This window comes from Lepisosteus oculatus, chromosome 29, assembly GCF_040954835.1.
Source record: "Lepisosteus oculatus isolate fLepOcu1 chromosome 29, fLepOcu1.hap2, whole genome shotgun sequence".
NCBI classification, from domain to species: Eukaryota; Metazoa; Chordata; class Actinopteri; order Semionotiformes; family Lepisosteidae; genus Lepisosteus; species Lepisosteus oculatus.
In genome coordinates this window covers 7529055-7553286 of record NC_090724.1, presented here as the reverse complement: position 1 = coordinate 7553286, position 24232 = coordinate 7529055, and the positions used below count along the sequence as shown (strand labels likewise).

The 24232-nt window shown below is 43.8% G+C and overlaps 1 protein-coding gene across 3 annotated transcripts in view; it reads left to right on the top strand.

Annotated features, from left to right (window-relative positions):
• The window catches only part of stk11 (serine/threonine kinase 11), a 44772-nt gene that overhangs the window by 16081 nt on the left and 4459 nt on the right, over positions 1-24232 (top strand). For 2 of the 3 annotated variants that reach the window (XM_015365741.2, XM_006639861.3), the window contains exons 4-9: positions 232-321; positions 664-796; positions 1191-1327; positions 1763-1890; positions 5078-5135; positions 14761-14960. In XM_015365741.2, the coding sequence (XP_015221227.1) occupies positions 232-321; positions 664-796; positions 1191-1327; positions 1763-1890; positions 5078-5135; positions 14761-14960 (746 nt within the window). Of the gene's footprint in view, positions 1-231; positions 322-663; positions 797-1190; positions 1328-1762; positions 1891-5077; positions 5136-14760; positions 14961-18526; positions 18723-24232 lie in introns of those variants that run through there. The other variant, XM_015365742.2, reaches the window with a different exon arrangement.

Genomic DNA, 24232 nt, shown 5'->3' with positions numbered 1-24232 from the left:
TTTGTATGTTGTCCTGATGCACTGTCTGCACTTCTGTGTTTTTACACATTTTAACAGTGGAGAGACTTTCTGTAAGTAAGAATTCCATTGTACCAGTACGTGTACCGGTTACATATGGTAGTAAAGTTCAAGTAGATATCTCAGGTCTTACAGCTGATCTGCAAACTCATTGATTAGCAGATTCCTGATCATAGTTTTTACAGTATTGCTTTTCCTTAACCCTGCCTCCACGTATATGGTGATGGAGTACTGTGTCTGTGGAATGCAGGAGATGTTGGACAGCGTTCCTGAAAAGAGGTTTCCAGTGTTTCAAGCTCACGGGTGCGTGACAGCTATTTTTTTATTATTCTTGAGAAGTTTTAATTTTGTGCTATTAAAAAAAAAAGGATAGCGGTAATCTATACGTGTTGATCACAGTTCTGTTGCATTTATTAAGATGGTAGCACTGAAGTCAAAAAGCCGCTACCAGTAAGAGCAGCATGATAAGAGAAAACATGCTTCTTTCTGTACCCATTATATTTTCACACAGTACAGAAGTCACAGTTGCATTGGGTTCAGTCTTGGAAGTTGATTCTTTCTAAATGAATACACACTGTATTCACGCCAGTGGATATGGGCTCTGGCCATGACTTAATCTTGATTTGTTTTCTGTGTGTTTTTTAGGTATTTTTGCCAGCTTATAGATGGCTTAGAGTATTTGCACAGCCAGGGAATAGTTCATAAAGACATTAAACCAGGGAATCTGCTGCTGACAACGGATGGTGCACTAAAAATCTCCGACCTGGGGGTAGCTGAGGTAGGAACACATTTTAGTGCTTGGAAACTGGGTAGTTTGCTTTTCGGCACAATGCGACTGAGACGCACAAAGACCGGTGGTGCTGAACTGTCATATATGTGTCTGTTCATACTGCCTCTCCCTGGAAGAATAAAACAGATGTTGCTTTTTTTGCAAGTAGTAGTTCTGTGTATTTATTTTTCTTAAGTTTTAAATTCTGCATGTGGTGGGTGGGGGGGCTCAGAGAAGTATAAAATATCTTGCAGATGGTTGTTAGGCAGCTGGTGAAATCCCTTCATTTCTGTGCACCCACAAATTTCAAAAGCGGGGACGTTTTTCGCCAATGCAAGACAAGACACTGCAGCAGTTCCCTAGTGGCTGGAGATGATCCTGTTGTTTCCTCCTGCTGCTTCAGGCTTTACACCCCTTCGCTGAGGATGACACATGTAGGACAAGTCAGGGGTCCCCGGCCTTCCAGCCCCCCGAGATCGCCAACGGCTTGGACACTTTTTCAGGGTTCAAAGTTGACATCTGGTCTGCGGGGGTCACGCTGTAAGTATCGGGGCCCTTCATAAGATCTGTGAGGAGGAACATCTTGCTCTAAACGAATACATCTACTATAATGCTGATTGCACTTTGGTTTTGTACGTTTTTAGAGTTTTCCTTAAAAAAAAACCTCAAAGATCAATCAAAACTCCTTCATTCTCTGATTTTATTTTCATGTCTGTAGATGAAATGTGCACTGATTAGTAAAAAAAGTTATAATTAGGTCTTTGTTTCTATCTACAGTTAACCTCTGAAAGAATGGATGCACTTGGTGATGGTGTTTAGTTCCCAATTTCAGTGTGTTGAATGTGTTGAAATAAATGTACATTTGTATGCATGTACAAGATGCACATTTTTTAAAATTATTTTAAACTGAGTCACCTGTTGTATTTGTGATTTCTCAGTCATGTTGATGAAATCTTTAAACCACTTTCTCTGCAGATATAACATTACAACCAGCCTTTATCCGTTTGAAGGAGACAACATCTATAAGCTATTTGAAAACATAGGCAAGGGAGACTACAGTATTCCTGAAGACTGTGGCCCCCTTCTGACAGATCTCCTGAGAGGTAAAGGACTTAATGGAGGCAGAAAAGATGTAGTGAGAAATGGGTTTTAGTGTTGCCTTGTGCAGTTTTGAGTAGTGGCCTTTTAACACTTGTACGATAGTCAGACACACCAGGCTAAATGGGATTGTTTCATTAATTTTGTCCTTCATTAATGCTTAATCGGGATTCGATTGCATTTCTGTAATTATGTTGACAAGTTTTCTAAATTGCTGTGTAGTAAAATTGAATTGGCGGCATATAGGTACAGAACACTTCTATGCATTAAAACCATGATCATAGAACTTGATATTGGATTTCTTGCAGAAGTCCCACAATATAAAAGCTTGAATTCTGTCCTATCCCTACTCTAATTCTCCTGCAATTTCATTCAGTAACATGCTAAGACAAAAGCCTATGTCGATATCTATATATTCATTCTGATGACTAGTGCATTACCGACTTTGTCACACTGAGACGTTTGCCGCTGTAGCAAATTATTGATTTTAGTTTTTCTGCTCTCGGGCAAAAAAAGATTTCTTTTCTGTAAGAATGCAGCAGATGGCACTGTTTTGACAGTGTGGCGGATTGGATTGCAACAGTAATATTTTAGTTCTCCCGGTGCTTTGATGTCCATTGCAACTGTTTGCAATTTTCTTTAACTTAGGCTTATTTCTTTATTGATTTTTGAAAGCTATTTTCCCAGGAAGCGGGGCAGGCATCAATACCACCTCAGCCACAGTTCACGGCGCTGTGTTTTATTGATATTAACAGTACTGTAATATCTATATGATTGTCACACTATGTCCTCACCCGTATTCTTTATTTTGGAGGTGCCTGAGCAGTCCTCAAGGGCTGTGATCCGGCAGGTTGTTAAGCAGTCTTTAAGACCTGGGGCTAATTTATTGAGTTCATTGTTTATGAGTGGCTCAGGTACAACAAAGCAAGAGCTCCATTAGCTCCCAAGAGCTGGCATTTGGTGATCTAAAGAACATAAGAATGGTCACAAAGGAGAAGTCCATTTGGACTAGCCTGTTTGATAGGCTGAATGGCCATCTCTTGTTTGAAACCTTTCTCTCCAGCACAGCTCACTGCCTTCTACAGAAGCCCTGAGGATCGAGCAGTGGTATTTTTAAGTTAAAACACTGCTGCAATGTTAGCAAAAGAAGAAAAACCTTCAAGTTATAGCCATCCCTCCATGTAAGCATGCAAGGCATTACCTGGCTGAGCTAGTTAGCTGTGTGGGTTGTTTTTTTTGTAAATAAAGTAGTATTTCTTTCCTGAGGCATCTTTCTATAGAACTGAGAAATTGTGCATTGCGATATGGGTACTGATTGTGCACAAAAAAACAAGCTATTTCTGAGCACTTCAAGTTGAATTGTCAAAATCGAGTGGTACATGTTTTTTTTTTTGGTTTTAAAAATTCAAACGGGGAACAACAATCTCCTTCTGTGTTAGTTACTAAAACCGGTTTTATTCAATCACCTTAATTTATAGTGCCCTTAACCCTTTCACCTCTATTTGCATTTAGACAGTTTTAACAGACAAACTAAAAATACACATGCCTTCTAGAGAAATCCACAATCCTGTTGCCTGGATTTTGGCATTTTATCTGTACCCCGCTGAGATAAAAGCTCTCTGAGATTTTTATAGTGCAGAGTGCCGATTTTCGGAGCTCGGATAAATGCCTGGCTGAAACCCCCGAGGTTTTGCCATGAGTGCAGAAAACGGTCAAAAATAAATAAGCTAAACCTGTCTTTGTTCAGCAGGGGCCAAGGTTGATCAGCACATGGTGCTATCTTTTCACATGTGATTGGCATTTGTGTTAGTCAGGGCTGTGATCGCTGCCGTTTGATCTTGAGATTTTCTCCCGGTTTTAAGTTCCATGAGCGTGCAGTGACAGATCGCCTGTCAATAGCGGTTTAACTAGACAGCTGTAATAATACAACTGTTGTAATGGTTGTTGTTTTTTTTCCTCCATGAGTTTCTTTTTTTTTGCTGGGCACGTTTTCTTTGCAGCTGGCAGAGGTGAAAGCAAAATCAAATTCCAAGGGGAACGAGCCACTGCTTGTTCAGATAGGGTTGCTTTTCCCTTTTTCTACAGGAGTCGCTCTCCCCAAGCTGCTGGACCGGCAGCGAGCTGCGTCTTGCCTTTAACCTCAGGAGAGCCTAAGACTGCGAAATAAACCCAACAGCATTCTTGGAAGCCTTTCTATGTTGCAAATCCCAAATATCCCGAGACAAATAAAAATGTAGCTGCGCAGTGACTGAAAACGCTTTACAGACCTTTAAAAAAATACTTCACAATCATTGACTACTGGCAAGGCACCTCTGTTCAGAGAAACGTTCAGGTGCCAAGTGAAACAAATTAAAATCTAACACTGTAAAATTTCCTGGACATAAAAACTGGTTTATCTTTAAAAAAAAAAAATGATAAGTGAACAGAACTCTGAGCTTTGCATTTTTTAAAAGCATTCAGACATAAAATTGTATTGAAATCCATCTGGAACAATGTATAGGTGTGGAGATACATGCTTTAATGGCAAAGCTTATTGAACAAGCTGTGCATAATTTGAAGATCCACTGGTCTGTGCCATTGCAGTGTATAAGAGCACATGCCTTAGTTAGGTCTGATTCTGGAACAGTGTATCTACGTAGGTTTTACTGATTCAGTACTAGTTTGACGCACAGCAAATTTGATAAAGAAGCTGAAATGTGCACACAATTGATATGTGAGAGAAATTGATTTGCTGTCCAGCCCAGTATCGGAAGAATGTTTTTAAAGAAAACATTTCATTTAATGCTGAGACTTCCTGAGCCTGTGTTCCTGAAGATCCTATTAGAGAGATTCGGAGGAGAGGGGGTTTTGTGAATGAAAACAAGCCAGTACAAGCAGGGTTGCACAATGCGTGACTCATTGATCTATACGTGTACAGACGTGAGGCAGAGATCCCCCCCCCCCCCCCCAAACAACAAATGACAAAGGAAAACAATTCTCTCTAATGCCTAAAGCTCAATTAGCAACATTTTAAATAAAAGGGTGTAAGTATAATTTAACTGAAAACTGGAAAAACAGCATGCACACAGTTCCTTTCATGAGACTAAATCTTGAAAAAATATTTTGTTGTATACGTGTTATATGCATTAAAAGCAAAATGATATTAAAGCATCTTACTTCTACACAAGAATCATATTTTTCTTTTCTTTCCAGGAATGCTTGAATATGACCCTGCAAAGAGGTTTTCAATACAACACATCAGACAGCACAAGTGAGTAACCAGCTGTACTTTTTTTTTAAAAGGAAAGGTTTTGTCCCTGTACGTAAATGTACATACGTCACCACATGGGGTGTTTCTTACTGAAAATCGCAAAGATTCCCAAGATGGTGAAAAGGATGATACTAATTTTAGTTTTTCTGCTATAACCTACTAATTCAGAAATTGCAATCACTCGTGTGTGTATTTGCATAATTTAATTGCCCACACTCGATTGAAAGATGGGGGGTCTGCACTTACTTTCACTCAAGCTCTTCCAAATCACAGTATCACCAATTTCCTGATTGTTTTATTTTAGTCATGGCTCCAGTGGGGATGAGAGTGAATCATTTAGTGGTGGAGCAGAGAACGCTAAGCTCTGCTGACGTTTTTCCTTCACCCCAGAATGGATGCTGTAATGAGGGTTTATATATGTGTCAGCGGGGGGGGGCTGTTATTTCCAGTTCTGGTTTTGCGAGCTGACAGTCTGGGTACTTCCAGTACACGTGAGACACGAGAGAGGTCAATCTAAACAGGAAGGGAGGAACGGGCATCTTTCAGATTTTGGGATGTAGGTGGGTCCTGTGTGCTGTGTTTTGGCAGTTTTTGCATCCGTGTGAGATTAAGTTGAGCTCCTGAAAGTACGGATCTCAGTGGCATTCTGGAGACGCTGTGTAAATAGACGGAATCAGTTCCCAGTATGAAAACCCTCACCTGCAGGGTCTCAAGTCACAACTTGTTTTACATGCAGTTCACTGATTGGGGAAGCTCAGAGCTGGTTGCTGCTGTAAGTGGTGTTGTTGACCAGTAGGTGGCGCAATACCCTCATTGAATTGCCAATTTAATGCCACAGTATGGCAATTGTGCTAGTGGAGGTCCTTTGGATGAGCTAACAAGGTCCTTGTTGCGTAGCTGTAGAATATCCCATGGTGTCCTGGCTGAATTTCACCCTTTGCTTGTATGATATGGCCTCCCTAAAGTTCCCCCTTTCATCTGGAGAAGAATTTTCTCACTCCTGTACCTGATTGCACCTCAGTGGTAAACGAAGTGTACCGCCTAAATAAGTCCAAAAGTCTTTATGATCTTGTTGGACAAAATACTTAAGAATTCCCTTCATTTTTATAATGTCCAGCACCCATATCACTCTGCAACTCACAACTGGCAACCCACTGAAGCTCAGCAGGTGTGAGCCTGGTCAGTACCTGGATAAGAGACCTCCTGGGAAAAACTAAGGTTGCTGCTGGAAGAGGTGTTAGTGGGGCCAACAGGGGGCACTCACCCTGCGGTCCATGTGGGTCCTAATGCCCCAGTATAGTGACGGGGACACTATACTGTAAACAGGCGCCATCCTTCGGATGAGACGTAAAACCAAGGTCCTGACTCTCTGTGGTCATTAAAAATCCCAGGGTGTTTCTCGAAAAGAGTAGGGGTGTTACCCTGGCATCCTGGCCAAATTTCCCATTGCCCCTTACCAATCATGGCCTCCTAATAATCCCTCTCTTCATTACTCTGCTCTCCTCCCCACTGAGAGCTGGTGTGTGGGGAGCGTTCTGGCGCACTATGGCTGCCGTCGCATCATCCAGGTGGGGCTGCACACTGGTGGTGGTGAAGGGGAGTCACCCTTGAGTGGAGTGTCCAGAAAAGCGCTATTTAAGTGTAAGCAATTATTATTAAATATTAGTTGTGCCCAGGTTTCCTTATGTGGGCTGTGCACAAACTGGTGAATGGGTTACGGCTGAGACATGGAAACAGCAAGCCTCCCCTCACTCTTTCTGGGCATCAGTGGGCATGAAGTGTTGTCAGGGAGAGCAGCGTCACTCCTGCAGGGTGTTCTGGTCTTCAGACTGTGAGGTTATCGTTTCTTCTTGTCGGGAATGGCAAAAGATCTCCGTTTTTTCCAAAGTTTGCAAAGCTTTTTCCTCTTCTTTGTCTCGTCTTTGAAGGCTCACTTGAAGACAAGCAGACGGTTAAACTGTAAAATAAACCAAACTGATTCTTTCTGCGCTTGGGAAGCACTGTTAAATGATGGGCTTGGTGCTCTATTCAGAATGAAATTAATGACGTCCCCAGTGGCTGCTAGATTAGCATTTCAGGCTGCTTTCATGTGGACACAGTGTTTTGTGTGTTTGTATTTGGAGTTTAGAAATACACATGGGAGACTAACATTTAAACATTAATGGCTGCAGAAAAAAAAAACTGAGGATAAAACAGGAAGACATGTAGAGGATTTTAAAGCCCAATTATTATGGGTAATTTCATATTTAAGGTGTTTTGAATTGAAAGGTAATTGTGCTTTTTTCAAAAGGCTGCAGTGGGTTTAAATGGATTCTGTAGACACATAATGAACGAACTTCCAACAAAAGTGCACAAATTGCCTTGAAGATGTTAAGCCGTCATCAAATCTTGTTAAATATTCTTTCAGTTCAGGCGTGTCCCATTTATCTCGTTTTTTAGACGACGGGAGGTTAACAGGGATTTCCGAGACGAGTTTATGCAAAGCATTTCGAAAAAGGCTCCGAAATTTCTGGTTTTAAAACATTTTAAAGTCCCAGGATTTTTTTTTTTTCCCCACACAGCCTGTTAAGTGTCTCGGCTGCACAAGGACCGGTGTTTCTCGGGAAACACGGGCTGCGGTTGCCATGGTAACAAATGACCGAAGCAGAGGCGCGTGCTGGTCTGATCACCCCGCTCCCCTCTCCGCTGCAGAGGGAAGGGCTGGGGGGGGAGGAAATCCCTCTTTCCCTCATCCTGCTGCTGTGGGAGGCTGAAACCTTTTAGACTTGGGTTTTGCTCCCTCTTCCTGAGGTGTTGTGAGGCGTGGAGGCAATACTGAATTAGGGGGAGATGAAACCTGATTCTCTTTTGTTCTTATTCCAAGTCATTTTAATAGGCTGTTGCATTATTAATAAGTGTTTGACTTGTGATGAACAGAGGCTTGTTAGCCTGGAAAAAACTCAATCCTTGGTTTGCCCAACCAGTAGGGCTTGATACCAAGTGTGCTATTAAAGCAATTTTATTTTTGGCGTTCAGATGTTTACCCAGCATTGCAGAAACCTATATAATAAAATTGCCTGGTTTGAGGAGCAAGGGAAATAACGGCAGTACATCAGGTCATGTCAGGACGGGTCTCATCCTTGACAGGACTCATGGCTGCCTGCAGAGAGCACAAGTCAGGGCTGCACCCTGCCCCCAGCACACCTGTCCATCGCAGGGCGTGCACTACAGCGCAAGATCCAGTACAGAGAGATGCATTGACCACGTCTGCTACTTTTTGGGAAGGGTGAGGAAAGTAGAGCGCCTACAGAAAACCCACACAAATGTGGGATGGCTGGGAGGGACATGCAGACTCCACACAGAAGTTGTCCTTCAGCAGTGACCCAAAGGGCTGTGTAGCAGTAGTGCTTACTGTCGCAGTAATGACCTTAAAATGATGTTGCTCCGTAATTTGCCAGCAGCCATATCAGTCAGCAGCTCACAACTGGCAACCCACTGAGGCTCAGCAGGTGTGAGCCTGGTCAGTACCTGGATGGGAGAAAAAACTAAGGTTGCTGCTGGAAGAGGTGTTAGAGGGCCAGCAGGAGGTGCTCACCCTGGGGTCCATGTGGGTCCTAATGCCCCAGTATAGAGATGGGGACACTGTACTGTAAACAGGCGCTGTCCTTCAGATGAGACGTAAAGCCGAGGTCCTGACTCTGTGGTCATTAAAAATCCCTGGGTGTTTTTTGAAAAGAGTAGGGGTGTACCTGGCGTCCTGGCCAAATTTCCTATTGGCCCTTACCAATCATGCCCTAATAATCCCATCTATGAATTGACTTTATTACTCTGCTCTCCTCCCCACTGATATCCGATGTGTGGTGAGCGTTCTGGCGCACTATGGCTGCCGTCGCATCATCCAGGTGGGGCTGCACACTGGTGGTGGTGGAGGGGATCCCCATTACCTGTAAAGCGCTTGGAAGTGGAGTGTCCAGAAAAGCGCTATATAAGTGTTAGCAATGATTGATTTGGAATGGCATATGCCTGTAATATAGATTGCAGAATAGTTAATGCCTAATTGGCACAGAAAAATGACTTTTACTTTTACTTTTTCCCGGGTCAAGCGCTTGAAATGCAGGTCAGGTGCAGTAGGTTCTGCATGTGACCTCTGATCCCTGTATCCGTGTGCATTAGCACAAGACGTATGAAAACATCTTTGGATGCCTGATATTGGGCCTGCTTGGAAATTGATTTTATCTTATTAGATCAGCTTTCTAATTAACCCTTTTGCTGTCTCATTCAAGATCCTTCCTTGTTAAAGTCTCTTGGTTCCCCCCCCGCCCTTCTCTGTGCTGTGAAGCTCGACACTGATCACCTGAAGGGTGGAATTTTCCAGCTCAGATTACCTGATGTCTCTGGTCTTTCATCAGTGTCAACACACACACACAACAAACATAAAAATAAATACAAAATGCCTGTATAAATATTTAAACTTGCAAAAGGGCAGCCAGACTTTTAAATTAATTACCCAGCTCTGTATAAATATTAACATTAAGGGGATTTGAAATTGGTGGAGACATCATGCTGGAACGCATGCAATTTTAATTACTCAGCTCCTAAGGTGACTTTCCTTAAGGAGCAGCAGCTTTGCTAGGCTGCTTGGGGATCGTTGCCCTTTAGATGAAAAGGATCGCGTACCCCTAACAGTTACACGTGACCCCCAAGAACACCCCCTTCCTTTCATTTAATAAAAATGTGTTAACGGCGTTTAAAAAAAGGTCCTTTGAGCCTAATTTAGTAACTGTTCTGAAGTTATATTCATGACTATGAGCAAAGCTGCAGTTGGCTCATATTAATCATTAATTGATTTACTTATTACTTATTTTTCACACTTTATGAAGTTCCTGCAAATCGTTCGTGGACATCCTTGCAGGTGCAGATCTCGCTAATCTGATCAAATGAGAGATCATTGAAATGTTTGTTTTTTTTTTATATTTGATCGAGGCTTAAAGGTGGTTCAGGGTTAGTCCACTGTGTGTCCACATTGATCCATTGAAAAGGATGCAGGGACCTGCAAAGAGACTACAAGAGAGGGGGCCACTTGGCCCACCTGGGTCATTTGGTTATTAATAGGTAATCAATATGAGGATCTTGTCCAGCCTTTTTTGAATGAAGTTGCAGGTATTTTAGAGCCTGTATGGGTGCCAACCATGACAAGCATCAATGGGGAATTGTCTTGCCAACTCTTACTGTAATGCTTCCTTGTTTTATCGGGTCCCTTTACCTTTCTGGTTTTCTGTATTCAGAGGTTTTGAAGCACGGCCCTGTCACACATTTCTCCGTGCGCGTTTCTCCCTGGCCAGCTGTCTTGTGATGAGCCCCGGAGGAGTTCATTAGCTCTGACAGGCCGATCTCTCTCTCTCGCCCACTCTTCTCCCCGAGTGGGTGCTGCTGACCTGCGGCCCCTCGTTCGACTTGCATGGCTTTCCAGTCGTGAGCGGTGCCCGCCTGCTGCCTCGTCAAGGTAGCCCTCTCGGTGCTTTGTGACTGGAGCCCCGGCCCTGGGGTCTGGAGCTGTTCTCTCTGGTCTGGGGGCGGCTGCGCACGTCCCTGGCTGTGCCTCCATGAAACAGATGACCGCTAATGAGAAACCCAGGTTTTGTTGCCCTGCTTGTAAATGCTATTAGTTCAGCCAGTCCTCTTCATCTGTTTCCTTTAGCCAGAGAAATGAGGGGTTATTTGACCAGGGCCTTTTTATGGTTGTTGCTGCAGATGTATTTTTTTACCAGTAAGCCTTTGTAGCTGCTTAGTTTTCTTTCTTTTGACCCACAAAGGACGCTGTTTGGAGAGGAGGTATCAGAAGGCTTTTTTGGCATGCCTGCCTTCTTTTAATGAAATGCTTAGCAAAATAATGAGCTCAGTTTCTCCCTATGATAACACTCCTCTACGCCCATGTACAGCTGCTGTATTGAGTTGTAGTAGTTGAAAATGCAAATGTTTTCTTGCATTTCGCAGGCCTTGTCAGACTTCTGCTGATACAGTACAAACCTCTTGGCTGCTGGGTTTGGTGGGTTCAGATGCAAATGTCTTTTCTGTACATCTTTAGGGATTTGATCTTGGTCACCAGGTGTGATAAACAACACTGTTTAATGCTGTGGCCTTATTTATACTACTTATTAGAAATATATAGAGCGTGACAAAGCCCTGTCAGAAAGCACAGTGTTTTAAGTACAGTATTGTAAGGCTATAGAATACTACTGGGGCTCATTTCATATGATTTTGATGAAAGAAATACGATTTCAAAACCAGAAGAGTTCAAAATAAAGTGTAGAATCTCCATTTTAAAGATACATTTCTGATCTACATGTGCAAGGAGCCACCCGTATTGATGTTTTTAACCAAGGCCCTTAATTTAAATACCTCACTTGCAATCAGGATATCAGCATGCTTTCTGCAAGCATGCGGTCTTTCAGTCTTAAGTCCTTACAGGCCGACAAAACCAGTTTTCTGTGATATATTTATCACCTCCCCCATCTCCCATTGCACATTCCCCACAACACTGCAGGTCCCTTCAGTCCATCAACCTGATTGCCAGTTGTGACCTGAGTGTTGTGCCTGATGTCCTCATATTATAACACACGTGCTTTAATCCAAATTTCAGCTTTGTAATAAGTCCTGCAGTAAATTATATTAAATTTTACTTTATGACAAGGGTTCTTCCTGTGTTTGTGAGTTTCCTCCCACAGTCCAATGACCTGTAAGGTTAAATGGTGTGGCTTTGCATGGTGGACTGGTGTCCCATCCAGCGTGTACCCTGCCTTGCTCCCATTGCATGCTGGGATAGGCTTCAGCTCCCCCATGACCCTGGATTGGAAGAAGCAGAATTAGATTAGAAAATGGATGGATGGACGAGGGCTACCAATCCTGCGTTAAAGACCTGAACCCTTAATTGACCTAATAGTATTACTTTGAACACTCTTTACAGTCTCCTTTTAACTATTCCTTATCAGAAATTGAAAAACATCCCCCAGGACCAGGACTGACAACCCCTGGGTTATGGTATTATGCTTAAAGCAGGGTGACCTCTAGTGGTAGGAAAGGGAGGTGCTGCTTCTATGCATGTGACCTATTCAGGACATAGGCCTTCTGAAAACCTCTGAAGAAACTTAATTGGTTAATTGTGATTAACTCTACTGAGCTGTTAAGGCCAGGAAAGGAATGATAACCTGCAGACGCTGTAGCCCCCGACGTCCTGGAGTCGTGCACCCTGTGTTTTTCACATCTCATTTTGCAGCTACAGCCCTCTGGCCACACAAGTTGTTTTTTAGTGTTCAAAGATTTCTACATAAATAGTTGGTTGCCTGTGTATTGTAGTTAGGCGTGCTTTTAGGCTAAGGAAGAGAAGTCACCCTGCCATTGGGTTACATATAACCCAGGTACCTCAGTGAAGGGCTCGTACAAAAGTCCAGAGCACAAAGGAGGAGGACCCTTCTCGATTTGTGCTTTCTGATCTTGCCCTGAAGATGAATGGAGATTTCTGAATTGCAGTGAATCCTATGTGGCTCCTTTACTGTTAAACTATCACATACAGCAAAGACCGAGTCCATTCATCCATTTACTAACTGCTTCTTCAATTGAGGTTTGTGGGGGGAATCTGAGTCTATCCTGGCAAACAGCGGGCGAAAGGAAGGGTGCACCCATGAAGAGACACCAGGGTATTGCAGGGCACGCACACACTCACACCAGGGCCAGTTTTCCTCGAAGCCAGACAACCTACCAGTATGTTTTTGAGCTGTGGGAGGGAGAGCCCATGCAAACACAGAGAGAACATGCAAAGTCTAGAGAACTGCAGAGAGCGCCCCCAGGGCTCCAGCAAGGCAGCAGTGCACACCACTGTGCTACCATGCTCACAAAATAGTGCACCTTCAAAGGTGTGGTCAGACTGTGCAGCATCAAATGGAAAATCTTGTACAGCCAATGCAATAAAAAGGAATGTTGTAATGTTGCTTTATTGGCCCTATACAATTTCTTGCATTAGGAATTAGTCTTTTCGGATAGCCCAGCTTGCTCTCCATGAGACACACAGACAGGGAGAGAGGCTGGGGATCAGAGCGCAGGGTCAGCCATTTATACGGCGCCCCTGGAGCAGCTGGGGTGAAGGGCCTTGCTCAGGGACCCAACGGAGTAGGAGTCCTCTGCCGGCTGCGGGATTTGAACCGGCAACCTTCCAGCCACAGGCGCAGATCCTGAGCCACAGAGCCACCGCTCCACCCCGAATTTCACGAGGCCAGTAAAATACACTCCATTGATTTCTTTTAGCTGCGTTTGTTTTCTCATGGCCAGTCTCCAGAAGTGTTGTGATTTATGTCTCGCACAGCCTCTCAGCTAAATTAGAAGTGCTGCGTGCACAGCTCTTCATGCACACAACAACAGCATTGTTTCCCAAAAGAGATCTTTTATCACCCTCGGGAAGTGAGGAGGTGGGGACGAGAGTGGAGTTATCGGGGTCTCCTCACGTGCGGCCTTGCAGGAGTTAATACCTCCATGTGGTAGAATTAAGATGAATAGCGAGGGTCTTCTTTAATATTCATAAGCAGAAAGTCAGAGCTCCGAGGGGGGTACCAGCTGTTCTGCGCTAGGCGCTCATTAGGAGGCAAGCGCTTTGAAATCCGTCCCACTTCCTCAGTGTGGGATCTGACCCTTCGGTGAATGAATGAGAAATTGCATCGCTGAGGTGGGAACCGATGAGGCTGGCAGCCCTAGATGACCGAGGGCAGAAAGCAAAATTAGGGCTCTAGCCAAGTATGATTTTGTTTATATTGTTCTATTATTTGGAAAGAGGTTGCAGGACTGGAGGTCATGTCCTCTATAAAAATCACATTTCTCTGTCTTGTAGCTTTGTGTCTGTTAGCGATTCATATTCGAGCACTGCAACCAACTTGATGCCAGCTCGCAAATGCCAGCCTTATATCTGCAATGGAAGAACTGACACCAAGTCTTGATCAGAGTAACACTTACATGATGAGTTAAAGAACAGTGTGATTTTTAGCAGGTTGCAAGTTTAAAACTATTTTGAAAAGTGTGAAACTTTGATGCATACTGTTGTTCACACGATGTCTAGTTTAGCTAATTTTGGGAGTGCGTGTGACCCATCTTGGATATTGTTCCCTGTCAGGTTGTCAGAGTGAGCTATGCAGTTATCAGCTGTTGTGATTTGAAGTGTTACCATCGCTGCTCATAAGAGACTTCCTGGCGTAACACTCATAGGATTGCATGACCACATTTTGGAAAATGTTAAAGTGCTTGTTTTATTTTAGTAAAAAATATGTTTTGAACATTAAAGAGATTGCGGTGTTACAGAAAGTTTTTTCAGCATTTGTTGATGTGATAATGTGTTGGGTAGTCTTTGGTCTTGAAATTGATGGTATTTTTGGGTGCCAGCCGAGTAAAACAGCTTTTCTGCAAGCTTTTGATCACTTCACTACGTGTATAGCTCATCTGATCTCTTTGTCATTCTAAACAAACGCTATTGTGTGAATAAAGCAAACAGACGCCAGTTATTTATAATGGTAGCAGCTTGCTGGATGTGGGAAGGGCACTGTGAAACATCTGGGCTCTGGGCGCTGTGCTTGCGCTTGTGATCCGAACTGGCGTCCCATTTCTCCAGCTGGGTCCGCAAGAAACACCCCCCCTCGGAGCCGCCCGTGCCCATCCCCCCCAGCCCAGATACGAAGGACCATTGGCGCAGCATGACGGTGGTGCCCTATCTGGAGGACCTTCATGGCTACACGGAGGAAGAGGAGGAGGAGGACGCCCTGTTCGACGGGGAGGACGAGATCATCTACACTCAGGACTTCACGGTGCCAGGTGAGAGGTCGCCAGGGGGCGTGTCCAGGGGTCACCCCTGCCCTTTAGCTGCTATGCAGATTTTATTTTTGCTTAACCCCCACCCCCCCCCCCCCCGCAACTGGCATCCTGTCCAGTCTGCTGAAGGAAGAGTGCGCGTTGTGTAAATTGTATTTTCGAAATTGCTGAACGGGTACAGTAATTGAGTAGTATGTTTTTTTTTTAAGGAGTTCATGTCAGTATTCCTGTTGCCGGTCCTATTCCTTTTCTCCTGCCCTCATTCTCGATTATATATTTATTTGTTTCCTACAATCCAGTTAAAGGTGGTATCTTATTGCCAAAAATAAGATGTCCATTTAGAAGATTTCAGTGAACAAAACAGGAGGATGGGATTCGGCCTGCTCCGAATTCTTTGCTCTGCAAGAGTTTTCGATTGAAGTAGAGTTCAGTCCCCATCACGAAAGATTTCTTCAGGCTTACTTGGAGTACTTTCTGTTGCTGAAGGAATATTCTGATTACTGGGCAAATTGAAACATGGGCCAGTACCATGTTGAGCTAGGCCAGTGAAAGATCGGCGGTCATATCTGAAGACGGAAATGGCAACTCAAGCCATATAGGGATTCATGAAGGAAGACGTTCTTGAGCTGAAGCTTATAGTGTCCTCAGTAAACCACTGATCAGAACGGTGCGCTGTTAAAAAAAACTAGTGTCAGGAGATTGGATTGGCTGTTGCATGCTGTTTACACGAGCTCGAAGAGAAGCCCGTTTTTAACAATGTTTCAGCAGTAATTTTGGAATGCTCAGCTCTCTGTAAGCTGCTGTTTGTTCATGCAGTCTAAAAAGTGATGATGGGTTGCATTGCAGAATGACTATTGAGCTGTCGGGGAATAAAAATCTGCTGAATTGCTGATAACTGTGACTTGAAGTGATAATTGCACAGCAGTTGGAATAAACTCCATTACTGGTGAAACAGTTAAGTTCTAATAATAGCTGTGGCTGTTAACAGAACTGGCTCTAAAATGAAGAAATCCTGGGATCCATATAACCAAGTAGCATTTCGGTCTTCCTGCTTTTTGTGATTGTGGTGCATCCGTGGGTTTGTGTGTGTGTGTGTGTGTGTGTGTGTGTGTGTGTGTATCTCCCCTCTCCCTGGAGGTGAGAGGAAGGTCATCAATTAGATGGTTTAATCCTATGGCTGGTTTCCGGACGCCTACAGACAGGCAAAACGGGAAACAAGATAAATTGAGGAAGAAGCCAGTGTCACCCGTTACCAGACAGTGCGAAGCACAATGACATTTTCTACGCGTGTGTGCAGGGCTCAGTTGTGCAGTACTGGAAAGTTCGTGGCCAAAATATGAAGTCTTATCAGTGGGCATTACAATGTCCATATTGGAGAAGCCTTCCACATTTCTTTTTAAATGCGTCATGTCCTACTGAAGTAGTTCAGGTGGGTAGCTGCGTCAGCATGCGTAGGCTGCAAAGGAACAAGTAATAGGTTTATTCCCTGCTGATAGAAAACGCAACGTTTAGGCTGTGAAGCCTGTGTCTGAAGAAGGTGTGTCTAAGAAGGCACACCACACACCTGAAGAAGGCTCCACGGCTGAAACGTTGTTTTCTTTCTTGTTTTTTCAGCATGGAATAAACCTATTACTTGTTCCTTATGTCCTACTGAAGCTCAATAATGGAAGCTGCTTGTAATGTAGATCTCTAGATCACCAGGGAGCTTGAACACAGTTCAGGTTTCTGACTCTTGAGGACTGATTTTGCTCAACCCTGTTCATGACAAAATTACAGCCCTTGACCACGTGGCTACTCAGTTGAATCTTAAACCGTTTAGAAGTGAGAATTTTCTTTTTTTAAATACTTCCATGCGCTTTCTATTTGAATGGGCAGTTCAGATTCCCTGACTTCCAATCGAAGCAAACGAGAGGAGTCTGTTTAAATCATCTAGCTCATTTAGAGTGTAGTAGCTAATTAATCAGAGGATCTTAACCACTTGTTTCATGAAAGAAGTTATGTGAATAGAAATGTCACTTTCTGTTTCATTTTAATAGAGCATTTTAATAAGAGCATTTTTAGTTAGAGATGCAAGTGATGCTGGTAGTCAAAAAAATGAACTCTCCTGTTGCTTTGTTTTGGAATTATCATTTATCTCCAAAACAAAGATTATATAGAATTCTATTTAAAAATCTGTATTAAAAGGTTAAATAGAATTGTAGCTGGATTCATTAGCAGTGTTAATTTTTTCAAGTGATGTTTTAAAATTCCAGAACAGATCTTCCCATTAACTCTTCACAAATATAAAATGTTTTAATGTTTCTATGAGTTGATTTTTGTCTGTCTTGCATTTTAGTGTGCAGACATCTTTTGGCATTTCCAGATATGATCCATACACGTGAACAGTGTTCTAGTCTTATTTTTTGCGCTTCTAAAAAACTAATAAATCTCTTCTTAGTCTCTCCGTTGTGCATATCTGCAAAACCTTTAGGTTTCTGACATTTGTAGACTGATTTTGCACAGCCCTGTTCATGACAAAATTAAACCTCTTGGATTCTCAGTTGAATCTAAAACGGTTACGAAATGGGGAAAATGATTTTTTTTTCAAATCATTCCATACATATTCTATTCTAGTTCCGTTTCCCTGACTTCGATCCTTCTCGGACTTCACTGTCTTTTGGGGTGAATTCTCAAGGCCTTAGCTGTCTAGGTCTCGGGTGCTTTGCTCAGTCTACTTATGCCAAATACCTTGTGCATTCATGCGTGTTTTATGCTGGAGAACATTCATTAAACATGTCTTCACGGAGGCAATGTCTGAATCCATTAAAAGCTGTTTTTTTTTTATTCAATACCCTATACAGTATATAAAACAGCCCTGTAAAAGATCAGGTAACTTTCTTTGGGTTTTAGCGAGTAAGAGAGAACTTTCATGGCCGTGAAACTGAAGTTCAGTCTGAGCCAGGGAAGTTGACTTCCCCACAGAAAAAAGAAAAGATAAGAAAAAAGGGAAACAGATCCCAGAATTGCATTTAATATCCATGAGTATTTTTTGTGTTGTAGCTGTATGTACATACTGAGCAATATTGTCGATAGTCTTCTGGAAGGTAGGAGCCAGTACCCAGGTTTTGAAGATTTTTCAGTCCTGTTCATTGAGAGCTCGGATCAAAAGAGAGCCTATCTGAGTAGGCTCAGCACAGGCAGGGGCGTTGGTTCAAGGAACTAGTATATCATCTCTGACTTGCATGGAGTTGCTCATAACCTGTTCTAAATGATCTTGCTGATACTTCTGTTCAGAGCAGGCATTTCAAAACATGGCATCAGCAACTGTGGCTGCGGTGTCTCTGGCAGCAGGGCCCTTGATCTTGCGTTGCAGTGAAGGATGGAGCTCAAGAAGGTTTAGTAACATGCTTTGGTGGCACAGCCAGGGTTAGAGCAGGGGAACACCCTGTGGCCAGTAATTTGTTGTACCAGTAACTACTGGACAATCTAGCCTCTGTCCTTGCTGTAGTGATTGGGATAGGTCCCCCACTTTTGGACTGCTCCAGCTGGGCCTTTACCAACAAAAAGCAATGTCTCTTCTCTGCTTCCAGGTTTGAGGTGCATGCTTTAGGTCAGGACCGAAGGACCAGGCAAGTGCCAGAGAGATTAGTCCAGTGACAGAAGAGAAACAGGGAGTCGACGAGTGGCACATGGAGAGCTGTGCAGAGAGTTCAAGTTCTTCCCATTGTTTATTCTAGAAGTAGTTCTTAAAGGGTCCCTATTGTGCATTAAAAAATCAGTAATTAAAGTATCTTGTTTTGTTTGGTTATCTCTGTGAATTTGAATAGTAACATCCATGCCGTGCAAGTAGATTTCAAGTGTTTATACTAGTGATAGTCATCCTGCCAGCTCAAGTAAATAAGCAGGAGAAAATTCAATTACAGTGCCGTGATCTTTTAAAACCCACATTGAAGCCTTTGGAAGTCCTTTTTCTATTTTAGAGTGAGGTAAGACAATGCCAACAACAGTAACCACAAGCACTACGTGAACCGATTATTAAGATAATAGGGATTGATTTGTCTTGGAACAGTTAAATGACGTTGATTGGGTGTAATTTAGCATTGCACTTGAAAACCAGCTGCCTGTGTTTGTATTGATTGCTCTGTGCAGAGGTTCTGAGCAAGCCGTGCAAGTTTCCAAAGCATGTAATTAAAAGAGGGAGCAAAAAAACATGAGTATATCTAAAGTGTAGTACATGGTAAGGCACTATTTCAGACCATAGTAAGGGTTGGGTTTTTTTGGACAGGTATTCTTGGTATTCAGAGGATGTGTTCATCATACTTTCTGTTCCTGTGTGTAAGACCTTTAAGCACAATGCCCATGACATTCTGGTGGGGAAAAAATGTAGTGCATTGTTAAGGCAGGAGAGTATGGGGAAGGAGAGGGTTTAAATTGCCAAAGTCCGTCAATTTCGCTTGTAACTAAAGATGATGCAACCTCAGTCCCATCGCGGCCCCCGAACAGAAGAGCTTCATCACACTTCTGTTTTTGGTTCAGGATTCATGAGCTGGGGGCCTCTTTTTATCCCTCCACCACTGTTCCGAGGATGACGTGGTGATTCCATAATAGAACCTACCTCTTAACTAAACCCAGGCCGGCTCTCTGGGCTCCCGAGCAGGAGTTGATCAGATTGGCTCCGATTGCATCAGTCTGTGGGCACGCACCACCTGCCAGTGACTCACCGGCCCGGGCGAAAGGCATAAAAAATGCCTCCATCAAGTAGATTGATCATGTAAGGTCGGAGCTTGGAGGAGTTGGTGGAGTGGAGTTGTGAGAGAATTGAAATCCGAGGGGAGCAGACCTGCAGTGCATATTTTACAGGGAAGCGTAGCTGCGTTTCTCAGAAAAATGCAGTGTGACTGATCTTGCTTTTTCCTTCCACCTGTTCTAACTGGTTCAGGCTGGCTTGGTTTCAGCGAAGTGTTGCAGGTACAGTAAATTGACCCTGCTCTTGGCATGCACACATCTCTGCAACCCCTTATGAGTTGTTTTCACCCTTCCTTTAGGATTTTCCTTTATAAAAAAAAAAAAGATACTGGGAGCAAGCCAAACGTTGATTTGTTTTTTGTGTGCGTGCAGATCAAAACAGTAAGCGTTACAGTGTGATTACTCCATATAGCCAGGGCTTGTCTGCAAGCTCTGCTTAACTCTTCTAAATGCAAATCGCCAGAACAAATAAATGTTGTTCTCTGAAATAAGGAGCAGGAGCTCTGAAATAAGCATCACTGCAGGATGTGCCCAGGATAGACATGTCACTAATTAGAAAGCACTCACTTTCTGGTCATTCTTTTTTTTGTTTCCTGTAGACAACAGTGGAATGTATTGATTCCATGTGGATGATAGGTCGTAATACATTTTGATCAGGATATATTTTTAAGTTAGGATCTAAATGATCACAGTCTGTCAGCATGTAAAATTATCATTGCTTTGTACTTAAGGGGATCGTTCTCTTAATGGCTATGGGATTAAAGAGCTCAAAGAAAAGAACCCAGAACACCAGATCTAAAAGACTGGTGCACCAGTTACACTGATTCTCTGCACTCTTGGAAAAAGGTGATTGAGGGGACAATGATGCAGGTATTCAAAATGCTGTGAAAGAAACAAGATTGATTGTACATCTGTGAGTTATGACAGTTTTAGTTTTTAGGACTAAGAACTAGTGTAACTTTTCTTTTTGCTCTGACATTTGGTGTCAAACCATTACGCTTCTAGCTACCAAACCAACATGAGATGAATAGCCTCCTCTCCTTTTCATAGATGCAGCGATGCTCTTACACTGAAGTGTCGTTGGAGTTGCTCCTAATTTGAAGGCTGAGCTAGTCGGAAGCACTTGGCCGGAGTAGGAGGACCTGGGGAACTGGCTGCAAGCAACATCCCCCTTGTTGCAGGAAGCTGTCACCTTTTTAAATAGTTGTTGCTCCTAGAAGAAAAAAAAAACGACAGTGATATTTTTCATGTAAGGAAAAACAATCTCTTCACCGATTGAGCCTCTCAGGAGGCTACAGTGAGCCACTGGATTTCAGATGGATGGACTTCAAGCACTACTGAGCCTGAAAATTAAATCTGGCGTCTTTGATCTCAGCCTTGCTTACTAAACTGCAATGGAAGGCTTGCATGCACACCTATAATTTATAGGAAAGCAAAATCTCTTTAATTTAATTAATCTCTCCTGTTCTTTGCCCACCCCGCGCTTTGCAGAGTTTTATTAAGCCATTTGTCTGGCTGTGTTATGTGTAGAAATTAATCACACCTAAACACGTTTTACCGGAATCCTGTTAATGTGGAATGGGAAATCAAATTCTCCTTATTTTATTTATTTGACAGTACTGCTCCCATCCTCCTGTGATGGACACAGAAGTTTTTAATTGCTCTGATGAAGACAAAGGGAGACCTGATGTCTTTGTCGGCGGCATGTTTGTGGTCAATCAGTGTGATCTGTCTTGACAGGAAATTAATTTTAAGTTCCTGTCCTCAGGGAAGCAAAAGCACTAAATGAGCTATTGCTGTAATAGTCACAGTTGCTTTAAGCATATTTTCCTTAATCTCTAAATGTGAACAGTTTGTCTCCTATACCTGTCACATTGTCAGCATATGGAAATTTATTTTTTATGTTCGTAAGGGATTTGCAGCCAAAGCATTGCAGTGAAGACTAAACGTTGAAGTACTGTAATTCATTTTGTTTGCCTCCTTTCGAAAGCCATTATATTCCCGCGATGATCGCGGTTTATTATGAAGATGGGCCTAAAAGCTGCAAACCGAGGGCGCAGGCTCTGTTCGAGTTCGTAACGTCTTTTATATACTGGTGGCACCTCTTTGTGTAGGAAGATGAGCTTTAGATCGTTTCTGCCGGGCGTGAAAAACTACATCGCTCAAGATGAATCATAATGCATTTTCCACAAAAAAAAAGACTGAGAGCATCTCGGCCTCAAAGCTGGCATGAGTGGGAGGAGGGAACCAGTTGTGTTCTGACAGCGGTCCCAGCATGCAACTCCAAAAACCAGACCATAAGCCCCTACGCCTCCCCATGCCCAGCCCGTCCTCCCCCTTTCTCCCCCCTTTGCTCTGCTGAATTAGCACAAAATTAATAATTTAAAAGATTTTTTTTTAAAAAACCCACAGCGCATTGAAATGCAAATTGCTGAAACAATGGAAACTGTTCCGTTTTTTCTTTTGCGGGAAATAAAAGACACGAGAGAGAGTGATAATGGCCCGGTGCAGCAGTGAGCATTGTTCAGCAGCTCAGCGGCTTGCGATATAATCCACCGTCCCCTTGAGGAGCGTGGCTCTTTCTCTGCCTGACGGCTGCCCCGTGTTAGAATTGGGTGCCTTAAGTCTTTTGAGTGCCTCAAAAGTGGGGAAGTTGCTTGCTCATGAGAGCCTGTGCGATCAAAATATTGGTTCGAAGGCTGCGACAGAAGCTGATCGTCCCACTGGCAGCTCCTCACACGCTCGGCTTCCTCAGGATGAAGGGAAACCAGTGTCTGCCCCCCCACCACTACCCCAACCACCACCAGTCAAGTGTGTGGCCAAACGTTGTTTTTTTTTTGTGCTTGCTTCACAGATCCAAATGATCAACTCTTTTATACCCCCCCAGCGCTTCACAAAACCCCATCGAGTCGAATGTCCTCTGCTCACTCCAAAGCGTTTTGAAAATGAGCAATTTAAGCTGGATGGTGTTAATGTTGCCTTGACGACTATGTGACTCATCTTGCAGTCAGTGCGGCTGGGCTGCACTGTCAGTACTTTCCACTCTCTCCACTCTGCATTTAGCCTTTTTTCTCTTTCTCCCTCTTCACAATCTCCCCCCCCCCCACCCCCTTCTGCTTTCATTTTCATTTTCTTTCCGCATTCGATTAGCGAATGATTGTTTTTTTTCCCTGTGAGCCCGTTGTCTGCAGTGAGGGCTGTGGGGTGGAGACCTGCCTTACTGTTCGGAGGTCTCTCTTGGAGGGGGGGGCGGGGATGGAAGTGATTCACCTCCTCCAACTGATTTAGTTTGGTTTTATCTTAAACGAGTGAATGGGCTGCTCTGACTTTGTAAATTCTCACGAAGTCTTTGAATCCGGATCCTCTGATCACTCCTGTTGGAAATTATTTTGCTTGAGTGTTTTTCGACTTCTGGGGTCATGCTAAAAATCTTCTTCCACCTTTGTGCTTTTTTTTGTGCCCCAAAATGTCCCTTCGAAGGGGGGGGGTCCCTTCGTTTCTTTAAATGCCTGTATTCTGCTCTTGAGGAGGGATCAGGATATTGCTGCTCGTGGTGCAGGTTGCCCTCCTCTTTTATACCCATGCTTTGGCTTTTAGTTGTATTGATCTTTATTGTAGTGCGATTATAGTAAATCTCATTTGCGCAAGCTTCTTTGCAGGTGCTAAGCAGTGCTATGAGGAAAACCCTCGGCAGACAGTTCAGATTAATCCTGTGATTGAGTCGGTTGAGGGAGAAAGACCAGCAGGTGGGTTGGGGCCTCCAGGATCAGCCCCTGTTTTATGGAACCGAGATTCGAGTTGGTGGCCTTATTACGATCTCCCCAGCTAGCTGCTGGGTCAGCTCTCCACCAGGGAGAAACGGGCGAGCAGTGGGCCCAGTGTTGGGTGACCTGCCACCCCCTGCACTGCTTGAGTCGTCGGGCGGTTGTGTTTTCAGTGATGGAGGGCTGCTGGTTTCTGCTGTGTAAAGGCACTGTGACCCGGGCGTCACCTGGGAAAGGGGGGTGTCGGGTGCCAGGTTGTGTAGTTTTCTCTCCAGTTAGCATCCGAGGAATCTTCCCCTAAAGAAATCGTCCTGCATGCAAAAACTGGGTTCCTCGCCGCTAATCTATTTTTAGCTCCGCTCCACAAAGTAGTGCTGTGCTTGTTTTCTCCCAAGATGTCTTCTCCAAATGTGTGAATCCTCGAGGGCTGTGTTTTCCATTCTCACTTTGCAAGCGTGAGGACACATCACAGCTGTCGGTCTCTCTGATCTTGATTTTTTTCCCCTCCCCCCCCATCTTGGTAAAGGAGTCTGGGGGGACGCTGGGGGCTCTAGGTTCAATCCCTGGGGTGCAGTCTGTGTGGAGTTTGTATGTTCTCCCCCTGTGGTTTCCCACAGTCCAAAAACATGCCAGTAGGTTGAATGGGTTCCAGGAGGACCGGCCCTGGTGTGAGTGTGCGTGTCTGTGTGCCCTGCGATGGACTGGCATCCTGTCCAGAGTGTGTCCTGTCTTGCTGGTATAGGCCTGGCTCCCCCGCGGCCCTGAATGGGATGAAGCCCTTAGAAA